The following is a 12,674-nucleotide window of genomic DNA, read 5'->3' on the forward strand; positions in this document are numbered from 1 at the left end:
TGCCCCAGTGGAACATTTCTTGTGTCTTGCTCTGCCCCACCAGGCCACCAGAGGTCAGTCAGGCCCAGGTGCCTGGGGCTCTGAGCTGTTCTCCCAACAGAGCTCTCAGCCCAGGCCAGCCCAGGAGACGGAGAAGGTCTGGCAGCTCCATATCCATGGTGATCGCATGTCATTTCCCAAGTCCCCGTCCGTCCTGAGGGATACTCAAGGTGGGGTGGGCGGGGCACAGAGGCTACCATTCCTCTCCCCCTCTCAGGCCCCCACTCCTGCCCAGGCCTGGCTACAGGACACCGGCACTGCTCACCTGTAGATCTTGCGGTAGGAGAGGTCACACCAGTAGATGCGATTGGTGGCAACTTCCACATCCAGTGCCACGACATTCTTGAGCATGGGGATGAGGCGTGAGTAGTCCCGCTTCACCAGATCGATCCTCCGCACTTCATGCCGGTTAGTGAAGATCAGGGACGGGCTTCTGCCGGCTGCCGTGCAGGAAGGTTGAGAGAAACGGTCAGTGCAAAAGGCAGGGAACTGCCACTTGATGGCTTGGGTGAGGCCTAATTTTCCTATAAAACGGGGCGAGGGGTGCAATTCCTACCTCACAGCTCAGAGGAGCAGATGAAATATAGGTATGAAGAGCATAGGTACAAAGTACCATGTATAACAGAAGGATTTTCCTTCTCTTTATTAGACACAAACCCCCCCCAAATCTTCTATGACTGCCCACTTTGTTAGGCTCACACTGAAGGCCTCCTGTGGTGCGACCCCGAGCAACCCTTCCAGCCTCATCAATCACCCCCTAACACACCTCGATTCCAGCCACCAGACCACCCGTCATTACCGAGCCATGGCAGAGTTTGGCCACCTCGGGCCTTTGCTAAAGTGGTCCCCTCTACCTAGCACGTGTTGCTCCCCAACTCCCCTGTGTAGGGCCCCACTGCAATAGTTCAAGGGGCAACATGAGCATTAAGTGTTCTAGAAAGAAGACTGAGGCTACAGTGTGAGGACAGACGTCAGAACTAGGGGGAGAGTTGGAAGAGGTGAGACTCGGGGAGGTCATCGTGAGTCTTCAGTTTACGCACAGTGTGTGTGGGGACGTGGCAAGAGATGAAGCTTCAGCGGTTGCCGGGGGCCAGATTTCGAAGAGTCCCGTGAGCTGGGTGTAGATTTTGTACTTTATTCTGAGCCGGTAGCAGGGGTGGGATGCGTGTTATGGCACAGATCATATACGTGCAACAGAGACAACACATGACAGCCCGTGCACACACAAAACCCACTTTTAGATTTAGGATTATATTTTAGGAAGCTCGCTAGTGACCCAGACATTACTAGCTACTCAGTGTGAGGACCGCTGTGCCACAGGCCTGTTAGGACTAGCACCTAACTCTGGCTGCCACTTCTCCAGCCTGTTTTTAGATGTATCCGGCCACTCTCAGGTACCAGCACTGTCTGAGCGGCAACACGTGTCCCTGGAGTTGCCTGGGCCTTCTCCCTGTGTTTCAGCTGACACTTCTGCAGGCCACCCGGTCCCTGTCACTGTGCATCTGTGCCAAGCTGATGTGTTCCCTGGGGGCAGGGCAGGACTGGCACGGAGCCACGAGGGGCCTGGGCCCGTGACCCATGTGTGGATGGAGCAGGGTGGGAATTAGAGGGAGGGTGCGGTACTGAAAGAGAGCACAGAAAAACAGGACTCCAGGTGCAGGAAGGAGAAAGAAGGAAAGCCAACCTCAAGGCCCTGCCATTGACTGTGCGATTTTCCTCATCCCAAAACGAGAGCAGGGGCACTATGCTGCGGAAGGCAGGAGCAGGCTTACGGGGTTATCTTGAGGCGATTTTTACTGAGAGCTGCGTCCGTGACAGGAATCCAGTGTGCTGATGATCTGAGTTTTGTGTGACTGCACTTGAGATGCTCATTTGCGGGGGTCTGTGATTACGCGGCAGTTGGGTGGCGTTGCCACTGCACGTATACAATTCAGGGTGTGGGTTACGTGCATCCCACGTGGGGTGAGAACAGGCCGCACGTTACGTGTGATGTGATGTGCGTGTTGCATACTGTGCAGTTGGGGTGGTATGTTTTTGGGTTTGCTGGCTCCAGGTCCATTACTGTGTCTGCTGTGCTGTTACAGTCTCTACACCGTGCATCGTATTAGTGCATCTGAACTCCAGACTCCTGTGTCCAACTGTCTCCTCACAACCTCTGCTTAGATGTCTAAGCAGTTTTCTTATACTTAACATGCTGAAATCAGTCTAATATTCCCCCGAACCTGCTTCTCTCACCGTCTTTCCCAGCTCTGTAAATAGCAGTCCTGTTTTCCCAGTTGTTTGGCCAAAAACCTCAGCGTCATCTTTGACTCTTTTTTTCTCTCACGTCCCACATTCGATTGGTAAGTCCTGTCGTTCCAAAGAAACCCGGACCTTCAAAGTATGTCCAGTCTGTCTGCTTCTCGTTATTTGCACTGCAACATCCTGGTCCAAGCCACGCTCACCTCTCTTCTGGGTTATGGCAAAACCCACTTACATGGTTTCCCTGCTTCTTCCCTTGCCCCCTACAGTGTCCTCCTAGCACAGCAGCCAGAGGAAGCCTGTGAAAGTGTAAGGCACACCGTGTCCCTCCTCGACTCAAACCCCTCAAAAGTTTCCCCCAGACTTGGACTGAAATCAAGAGTCAGCCCTTACAACGGTCTAGAAGGCCTTTGTGATGTGCCCCGAGTCACCTCTCCAAATTTATCCCCTATGCTCCCTGCTCTACCTGCACTGGCTTCCATGCTGTTATCTGAACACACCAGGCGTGCTCCTGAATTAGGGCCTTTGCACTTTCTGTTCCTTCGGCCTGAAATGCAGTTCCTGCAGATACATGCATGGCTCCTTCCTTCACGGGCTCCAGGTCTTGACTCAAATGTCACCTCCTCATGAAGCAGAGGGCGTCCCTGACCACTCTACCTGAAACTGTAACCCACTGCCCTCCTGGGCCTCCCTCCCCCCTTCCCCACTTCGTATTTCTCTTTCACTGGTAGCCCCATCTGTCACGCACTGTATTTACTTATCAGATTTCTTGTCTGTCTCACTCACTAGGATGTAAGTCCCATGAGGGCAGACAGGGATCTGTGTCTGTTTTGCTTCCTGCCAAATCCCCAATGCCTACAAGAATGTTAGGTGTTCACTATAAAGAATGGAATAGGATGGATTCAGCTGGCTGAGCTGACCCACGGGTAGCTCTGCCCAGGTCATGCGCTTTGTGTGGACTACCCGTGTTGTGTGTGTAGTCTGCATGGTCCAGCTGGGGTCTATACGTCGTGAGTGGTGCATGTGCAGTCTCTGTGGGCTACACTGGGTGGCTCTGTGCGGGGTCTGTGTGGGTGTTAGTGTGGAATGCGTTGTGTGGATGACGTATACTTACAGTCTGAGCACTGTGTGTCACCTGCTTTCTGTGTGTGTATATGCACATGTGTACCCATCTGCTCCTCACAAATGTGCAAGCACGTTGCTTTCTGTATCCTCGCAGAGCTGCCCCCTTGTCCCCCACCTTAGGGTGCCCATACCGACGGCCTTGCAGTTCTTGGTCAGCGTGTCCATCTCGTAACCCGGGTGGCACTCGCACTTAAAGTAGCCTTTGTAATTGACACAGATCTGGCTGCAGGCGTCTGGATCCTTACACTCGTCGATGTCTGTGGGGAGGAGCCCAGGTCAGAACTGGCAGGAGGATCTGCCTCCGCTTGGTGGGGGTGGGGGGGTGGGGGGGTGGGTGACAGGAGGGTCTCACCGCCACAGGTCTTCTGGTCCAGGAGCTGGTAGCCTGCTGGGCACGTGCACTCAAAGCCAATCTTGAGGTCAGTGCAGATGTGGGAGCAGCCGCCATTGTTGTGCAGACACTCGTTCAGCCCTGGGGAAGGGACACAGGCTCCTGAGGGTCCAGGAGCCCAGGCTAGGGTGGGGGCAGGACAGGGGTAGGGCCTAGAGCTGAAGCAGAGACTCAGGGCAGCGGGACTCCCACAGAACCAGGATGCTCTCCAACCTCACTGAGCCTCAGTTTCATGAACCGGGTGACTAGGGAAGAGGAGGCTCAGAGAGGGGGCAGGTCCTTGGTCAAGGCCAGACACAAAGACAGGGACAAAGTGGAAGCAGAACGCAGGTCCTTTGCCTCCCAGACCAGAGCTCTGTCTACCAGAGGCAGCTTGGCTGCCTGAGTTCTTTCCTTTCACAAACATGTTTCTTACAAATCCTTCTTCCTTGTGACCTCATCGTACATGGACCACATCCAACTCTCAAGATACCCCAAGAACCCCTTCTGAAATGCCCTTGCTTAAATATCTCCAGCCTCATGGAGCCCACTTTCCTCCTAGGTAGCTGGTTCCACCCGGAACAGACCATTATAAAGCTTCTCCTCACTGGACTGGCCTTCTTGAAGCTTCTGCTTCCACTCCAGCTCTACTGGGTGGGATTGGCCAGAGTCTGACGGCTCCCTCAGAATCTCCTTTAAAGTGCTAATTTGTGGGGGTACCTGGTGGCTCAGTCGGTTAAGTGTCTGACTTAAGCTCAGGTCATGAACTCACGGTTTGTGAGTTCAAGCCCCATGTTGGGCTCTGTGCTGACACCTCAGAGCCTGGAGCCTGCTTTGGATTCTGTGTCTCCCTCTCTCTGTTCCTCCCCACTCTCACTTTGTGTGTGTGTCTCTCTTCAATAAAGATTAAAAAAAATTTTAAGTGCTAATTTCTGGTGCCCTGCCATTCAAGCACCTTCCTCTGGACACATTCCCTCTGTCCATGTCCCTCCCTGGACAGGGCCCAGTAGTCTGCCGTCCAGAGGGAGTCTGAACAACAAAGGCTGCCCCTACTGAGCTTGTGGTTATCTAAGACCCCAGGCTTCTTCTACATAGAGCTGCTGCTTGGTCAGTTCTCTCCCGCCATGAAATACAATAGATTATTTCCACCTGCTCTCCTCTCAGCACCCGTCCCTCTTCCTACACTTAGCCACAGGCCTGGTCCCAGGAATACCAACTGCTACAAAGGGTGAAGGGATGCCAGGAGGTTACCTGGTCTCCTCGTCCTCCACCCCCTCATCCCCTCTGGCAGAATCCTAGAGGACGTCAAGGAGGCCAGGACCAGGGCTCACCATGTTCTCATAGCATCTTCTGAGCTTTGGAATCCCAGAAGGTGAATTCTGCAAGCCAAGAGAAGGTGCCATGCCACCCTTCTACCCACCAGGCTCGTGCACTGCCGCTCCAGCCAAGCCAAGCAGAGCTGAGCCCGCCATGGCCATGCACATGACTGGTCTGAGCTGCCCACCCCAGGCCATGCACAGCTGTGGGTGCCCCCGCTCCAGCCTGAGCCATGCTTAGGGAATAGGGACCCCTTTACCCCTGGGCCTCCTCCTGTTTCCCGGGGACGTTGGTGGAACTGAAAGAACAAGATGACAGCAACCCCATGACTGTAGGATCTCGGGGTGACTCAGCCAGGCCCAGCCCTGGGAAGGCCCAGCCCAGTGGGGTGGGCGGTACCATGGCAGCTTTGGGGTGGTCTGTGTGGGGATCCACCCCCGGGAATCTTCTGTCACTCCAAACCTTCCCTGCCCTCTCCCATACTGTATTATCCCCCCAGTGCTGTCCATCCATCTGCTCACCACTCACCCACTGCCTCATCCATGCCCCCACTTGTTGCCCCCCTCTCCCTCTCTAGGAAGCTCCAGGTAGCAGCAACTTAACAGCTGTATTTACAGAGCACTTGCCAGACTGGCATGTGTCGGATGGCCCGGAAAAGGGAAAGCTCAAAGTGGCTCAGGCTTCTATGAAAGAGGAAAGCACAGAGTCCTCCAGGGCCGAGGTGCCTGGGGGAAAGAGAACGGGTCGTGGGTCCGGACTCTGTGGCCCCTGCTCTGGAAAAGCCAGAGCCGAGGCGGAGGCTGAAGGGCATGTCTGGGCCTTCCCAATTCTATCTAGCCTGGAGGCGATTGATTCTGCTGGGGGCCTGCAGGGGAGGAGGGGTGGTGGTCCAGAGGCCTGAGCGGCATCTGAGGCCCAGCAGGGAAGGAAGGGGCAGTGTCACCTTCCCCAGCACGTGCGCCTACCTGCATGCTCACACGCACCAGCTCATGTGCAAAGGCACCGACAGGCCCATGGAATCCACAGACACATTCACACAGATGCGGGGACACGCAGAGACACGAGATGCGGTTCCCTTGCCTCACTCAGAGGAGGAGCCACGGACACAGATACTGGGCTCTCACCAGCACAGAGACACAAATACATGCGTACACACTTCTCTCAGGTATGTCATGCAAAAGACCAGAAAGAAGAGATTTAGTTGGTTAGTGTCCCTGGTGAACTCCAAATCTGGGCGGGGTGGGGGGTTAGGCTCCGTTGCTCCCACTTCTCTATCCTCTTTTCCCTAGGCTTCTTCTTCTGGAACTCTACCCGGCAGGGCCCTTGGCGGAGGGGTGGGGGCAGGAGGGCCCGAGAGGAAAATCTGTCCTGCAAGCTTAGGTGGAGCCTGAGTGACCTTCACCCAACCACTCTTCCATTCAAAATCAAGTTTTAAATCTCAAAAAGGGGTGGAAATATGCCACTCCTGGGGAGTTCTAGAGAATGGAACCCCCCCTGAGTGCCCAGGATGGGAGGTGCTGGGTAGAAATGAGTCTGCCAGGAAGGGAGGGTCCGATCGAGGCTCTGTCCTCCCAGGAACTCTCTGTTCAAACCCCTGACCTTGGCAATAAACCCTCCTGGAGCCCACACTGGGTTTCCAGCATGTTCAGTGGGATGTTCACTTCACCTACAGCCCAGACCCTCCTGTTCTTTTTCGCCTGGAACACACCCTGACAGCTGTAGTTATTAGGACTGTTGCCTCATTCTGCCCCTCACTCACGCCCAGCCTGTTAAGTCTTGTCTCCCAGATTGTCTGAGCTCCTCCTCGGGGTCAGGTTGGTGCCACCTTCTGCTGATGGGTCTGCCTTATCCTCACCCCAGGCCTGGACTGAGCCAGGTGGCCCTGGGATCCACTTCAGTTGGCCACCTGCCTGCTGTCCCCTACCTCTCCCTCTGCAGGGGGCTGGCTGGGAGGCCTCAGAGGCCAGGGCCCTGGCTAAGTCAGGAGGGCAGAATTACTGAGGAAGAAAGTTTCAGAGTGAGCACATACTCAGAGGTCTGAACGCGGAAGGAGTGAGGAGGAGAGTCCGAGTTTGTGAGAGGAAGCATAATTGAGCATCCGGATTGGAAAGAAAAGGCAGTTCGATTTGTAGAGATGCAGAACAAGGCCCCAAAGGCAAAGAGCCCCGTCTGAGGCCACAGGACAGCCCACGAGTCCAGAGAGGGTGAGAACAGAACGTGTGCAGTATGGCAGGCACGGGCCTCCACCGGGATGCCAGGAGGGGGTGGGGGTGGGGGGTTAGTCCAGCATCCAGAAGTAGACAGGTACTGTACCACACTCTTTCAGAGGCTCATCCGACCAGTCCTGGCAGTCCCTTTGAGCATCACACACTTTCCCGCCGTCCACGCACTCGCCACTCTTACACTGAAATCTGCGGGGACCCTCACATGTTGACTCTGTCGGGCCGGACAAGAGAGTGGACAGGATCTGTGAGACCTTGGGCAGGGAGGGCTGGGCTGGGCCAGGTCCCTGGGAGGTGAGCAGAGCTCCAGCCCCAGTCCTCCTGGTCTCTACAGGGCCCAGGACAGACAGTTGAATACAGGGCTGGTGGGAGCTCTGTTCATAGAAGTACAGGACCCCAGGGATAATCAGGACGCCTAAGCGTCATCTAGCTGGGCAGGGCCAGAAGGTGGCGGTGTCTGCACCTGATCTGGCAGTGCTGGGGCCCTGAGAGGGAAAAATGGGAGCCCTGTGGAGATCCTGGGGGCTAGACTGACCATCTGAAGGAGACCTGTGCCCTAGAGACCCTGCATCGGGGAGGCTGCCTCACTGCCCAACCCTTTATCCATTTCCCCAGATGACCCAGGGTCAGGGTCCCAGAGAGTCATCTGAGAATTAAGGAGGCTCCCAGCAGGGGACTGAGCTGCTTCTCACTCTGGGAAGGAAGCCACTTGGAGGCTCGGGTGTGGACAAATGGTGGGGGCTGGACTTCCTGCAGTGTCTTTTCACATCCCCCTAGGCCTCTTTCAGCTTTTTGCCAAGTCCTTTAAAATCTGGTTCTGGGGCCAGTAGGCCTCCAGGGAGTAAATCTGGGTAATTTAGGGGGCAAGGGATGCTCCAAGGGAAGACACAGCTCAGGGACCGAGGGGAGATCTCTCCAAACTCTGCTCTCTCTGGAGCCTGGGAATGCTCAGGCCTCTTCTTCGAGGAGGATGTTCCCCTTTGCCTCCAACTCCACGCACCCTGCAAGCAGCCAGCTTCGTCACTCCCGTCCAGACAGTCCTGTTCCTGGTTGCAGCGCTTGATTGTAGGGACACACGTCCCATCCCCACACTGGAACTCATCCCCACGGCAGGTCCCCAGTGCTGCCAGGAGAGGGCAAGGAAGGAGCGTCAGGGCCAACATGGTGTTGGAAAAGCTCTCCTCCCCCAGCCCCAGCCCCCATCCACCCCTGGCAAGAACAGAACCGGTGGCTGAGCTTGGGAGTCCTGACAGGACACCTGGCCAAGGCACTTCCAGTATACAGATGGGGAGACTGAAGCTCAGAGAGGGGGAAGGCCTCACCCAGGATCACACAGCACTCTGGCTGGCAGAGCCAGTCTAAAACTCAGGTCTCCTGTTTTCCCATCCACTGCCTCTCCCCAGGGCCACCCATCTACAGCCAACACGTGGCCTTTTTTTGAGTGTTGGTGTTCATTGGTTAATGACTTCATCCCTTCAGCAGACCCTTCCTGAGTGCCCACTGCATGCGGGGCACTATGTGGGGTGTGGGGAACCCAGAGGCTACTGAGAGGCTCTCCATCCTCTAGGAGCTCAAGGGTGCCGAGGGGGGGTGGGGGCTGAGGAATGCACAGACGACATCACAGAGTCGGCCATGCTGTAGGATAGGGTGGTTCAGGGTAGCCCAGGGGGAAAGACCTAGCCCAGCTGGGAGGATTGAGGCCTTGAAGGACAAGCAAGCCCAGCAGGTAAGGAGGGTTGGGGGAGCTCCTGAGTGTATCAAGGTCTCGGGGATTGGAGCCAGCGGGCAGGGAAGGGCAAGGGTGGGAGGCATGACAGGGAGGGCAAGACCAGAGAAGACCCTTGGCCTGTGGGGTTAGACCTGAGCCGCGCAGCTTTAGAGCCTTGGGGACCTCAAACAAGACTCCACCTTCCCCAAGCCCACGCCCCACCGTAACCCAGGTAACCCGGGCGGGCGGGGCAGGCGCCCCGGAGGCCCGCACTTCTGGCCGGCCGGAAGGGGGCGGCGGGGCCGCGCAGTACGGGGGGGCGGGGGCTTACGGCAGTCGGCCTCGTCCGACTTGTCCTTGCAGTCGCGGTCGCCGTCGCAGCGCCAGCCCAGGTGCACGCACTCGCCGCTGCGGCAGGCGAACTGGGCGGCCGCGGCGCAGGAGGCGGGCGCGGCGGTGGCCCCGGGGCCCGCACGGCCGCACAGCTCGGCCGCCTCGTCCGAGCGGTCCTCGCAGTCGAACTGACGGTCGCAGACCCAGCGCTCGGGGATGCAGGCGCCGCCACCGCCGCCACCACCGCCCCCGCAGCGGAACTCGCGGGGCCCGCAGGCCGGGTCGGCGCAGCCGCGCTCGTCGCTGCCGTCGCCGCAGTCGTCGTCGCCGTCGCACACGAACACGGCGGCCAGGCAGGAGCGGTTGCTGCACTGGAACTCGTGCGGGGCGCACACTGCGCGGGACAGAGAGCCGGGTCGGCCCGGCGCCCCGACCCCTCTGGCCCCGCTGCAGGGGCCCTGACCCTCGCCCACCGGCCGCATGCGCTCTGCGGGGCCCGACGGTGGACGTGCCGTCAGGGACTGCACAGGGGCTTCCAATCCGGGGCCATGCAGGGGGGTCTTGGGCAGCACGCTTGCCCTCCCTTGAGCCTCCGTAGCCTCACTGGGAGCGAGAATTCCCGTCCCGCCTCCAGCATGGCGGTGGGGCTAGGAGCGCTTCCGCGGCAGGGCACTGCCTGTCTTGAAGGGCCTTGTGATGTTCCTAGGAAATACCTAACGTGACACTGACCTTTCCCAGGTAACGAGGCCTGGAGCTGTTTCCTAACAGCACAGCTCCAGGCCCCTTCCCCCCCACCCCCCTCCCTGGCCTGCACTATCCCAGTTAAGTCCCCTGGCCTGGCATCCAAGGTCACTGGCACGGAACCACTGCTCTACCCCAACACCTCACTCCTGCACACACCGTGGCTTCAGCCATACTAGACTATCTGCCCACCTGCTCACCTCCAGGTCTTTGCCCAAGCTGTTCCATCTGCTGGGTGCTCACCTCTTGCCCACCACCGTCTCAATTTCACAATGAGGAGTTCTCATCGTTCAGGGGCCCCAGTTCCACCTCTTTCACAACACACTTTGGCTCTCCTACTTGGGAAGCCTCCCTCCACCTCTGCTTTCCTTTCGGGCGCCCTTCACAGCATGCTCAAGTGTCTGGGCCTGATGACCTTCTCTGTCTCCCTTGTGACAACCGCATGGACAGGTTCTGAGACTGACCCAGCTTCGTCCTGAGGGCCTGGCACAGAGCTCCGGGCAGTGCATGGTGTGGAGCGGATGGATGCTGGACCAGCCCAGGTGTGAGGGGTAACTAAGGGATGTGCAGTAGTTAAGGGCATAGGTCACTGGCCCTGCCTGGGGCCCTGGGCTTCCTCTCTCTGGTGAACTGCTCGGTTCAGAGCCTGGGAGGGCCTTGGAGACCACCAGCCCAACCACTAGTTTACCGATGGGGAAACTGAGGCCCAGAGAGGAGCAACTTGCCCAGGGTCGCACAGAACCAGAACTCAGGTTTGGGGCTCTTCTCTCCTACTCTGACCCCTCTCAGCTTTCTGGTTTTCTCCTCTTTTCCTGGAGTGTAAGCTGTTTTCCGAGCAGCGACCTCTTCACCTTTGCCTACTTCATTCCTTACACAGAGGCCATGAAAAGGCGTGGGGACCCAGGTGGGACATGAATGCAGTGGCTATGGCCTTGGGTAATGTGGTGGTGGCAGCAGCACCAGATCTCTCCACATGGGGGCGCCAAGAGTCTGTTTTAATTTTCTGATAGAAAAACGTCATTTTTCATTGTTATTGGACATAAAATAGAATGATGTCTTCAGTTTCACAATGTAGGCAGCTCCTCATGTGTTGCTGACAGCTCTATCAAGTTTCTGACGGTTGCTTTTTTCCCCCCTTCTGGGCTTTTGGGATGTTGGGGCACTGGTGGGAAAAGCACACATTACCTTGTGGTGTCTGCCCCTCAAGATTACTCAGATGCCTAGATTAGCTCCCTTCTTTCCTGCCAGACTCAGCTTGCACATGTCTGGGGGGGGAAGGACTCACTAAGTTTAGCGTTCTGGGAAGATGTGCTTCTTTATACTGAGTTCTCCCTGAGGTTCAAAGCTGACAGCAATATCGAGAGCCATATTCTCAGATCTGCCTCCAGAGACCCCACTCCCAGCACTCACAAATGGAAGCAGCTCTGAGGGAGGAGAGAAGGAGAATTCTTCCTCTGCCCAGGTGGTTGGGAGCTATAGCAGAGACACTCAGTGAGACCTTCTAACCCCTCCCCCCACCCCCCCATCTCCCTCCCAAGATGTGCCCTAGTTAGAGATACTCCCACCCTGTGCAATGGGGGCTGATGGCCCTTAGAGCTGGGGAAACATCTGATTATGGGTGGGTAAGGAGGGAAGTGGATTTTCATTGGCCAGCGAAGCTCCGCAAAATCATCACAGCTGAAGAAACAGGCCAATGCCATCACCAGGGCTTTGCAACTGCTGGCCCCAGCCAGGATCTCCCCCCCATACCCAGATGCTTCCTGCTTCAGACACCTCAGAACTCCAGACTTGGAATCTAGAATGCTGTGACTCAAAAGGCTCCAGAGAGCTGGCATTTCCTCTGGGCTAGGGAGGATGGAGAGGATGTACATATAGAGGCTGGTGGAGGAAGTGGGATAGGAGGCAGTGGTGGGTAAGTGCCTGGCAAAACCCCCCATAATACTGCAAACCGCCCCTATCTCAGCCCAGCCTTGCAGCCTCGTTATCGACAGCCAGTCTGTCTCCCCTATTAATCATGAGCTCCCAGAGGGAGGAGCGTGTAGGATTCACATCATCCTTTCAGAGCCTGGCTCCAGGCCTGGCACACAGGAGGTGTCCATCGAATGGAAACAAGCATAGCCCCACTGGCCCAGGACCTGCTGGCCTGCTCCCTGGGAAGGAGATAATCCTGTGTTTGAAGCTCAGTGATGTGGAACTACCCCAATGACCACTTCCATCTGTCCCTGCCGAGGCTGCTGGGGATGTCTTCCCTGCCCTGTGACATTCGAGCTCACCAGTCTGAGATTTCAGCATCAGACGTCCTTCACACTTCAGGAGTCTACCCCTCCCCCCGGCACCACCAGTGCCCTGGCCCAGGCGGCCACCATTACTTGCCACGTCCCGGCTCTGGCCCCCTGCCCTCGCTCGGAGGTTGGTGGAGACGGATGGAATGGATGAGCAGATGTCAGATATGGTAGAAGTACTCCTGGGCTTGGCTATCGAGAGCTGGATTTGAATGTCAGTTCCATCACTCAGCCTCGGGTGCTTTTCCTCACTTGTCTGAGCCTCAGTTTCCTCACCCATAAAATGGGAATGATCA

The 12,674-nt window shown here is 56.9% G+C and overlaps 1 protein-coding gene across 8 annotated transcripts in view; it reads right to left on the reverse strand.

Annotated features, from left to right (window-relative positions):
* Positions 1-12,674, reverse strand: part of LRP8 (LDL receptor related protein 8) — a 75,905-nt gene that overhangs the window by 20,286 nt on the left and 42,945 nt on the right. For 2 of the 8 annotated variants that reach the window (XM_042997222.1, XM_042997218.1), the window contains exons 5-10: positions 9,354-9,749; positions 8,315-8,437; positions 7,406-7,528; positions 3,758-3,877; positions 3,537-3,662; positions 305-479 (exon numbers count right to left, since the gene is read on the reverse strand). In XM_042997222.1, coding sequence (XP_042853156.1) covers positions 305-479; positions 3,537-3,662; positions 3,758-3,877; positions 7,406-7,528; positions 8,315-8,437; positions 9,354-9,749 — 1,063 coding nt within the window. Of the gene's footprint in view, positions 1-304; positions 480-3,536; positions 3,663-3,757; positions 3,878-5,351; positions 5,391-7,405; positions 7,529-8,314; positions 8,438-9,353; positions 9,750-12,674 lie in introns of all 8 variants that reach the window. The other 6 variants (XM_042997223.1, XM_042997221.1, XM_042997226.1 and 3 more) reach the window with 4 other exon arrangements.

This window comes from Panthera tigris, chromosome C1 (genome assembly GCF_018350195.1).
Source record: "Panthera tigris isolate Pti1 chromosome C1, P.tigris_Pti1_mat1.1, whole genome shotgun sequence".
In the NCBI taxonomy this organism is placed as follows: Eukaryota; Metazoa; Chordata; class Mammalia; order Carnivora; family Felidae; genus Panthera; species Panthera tigris.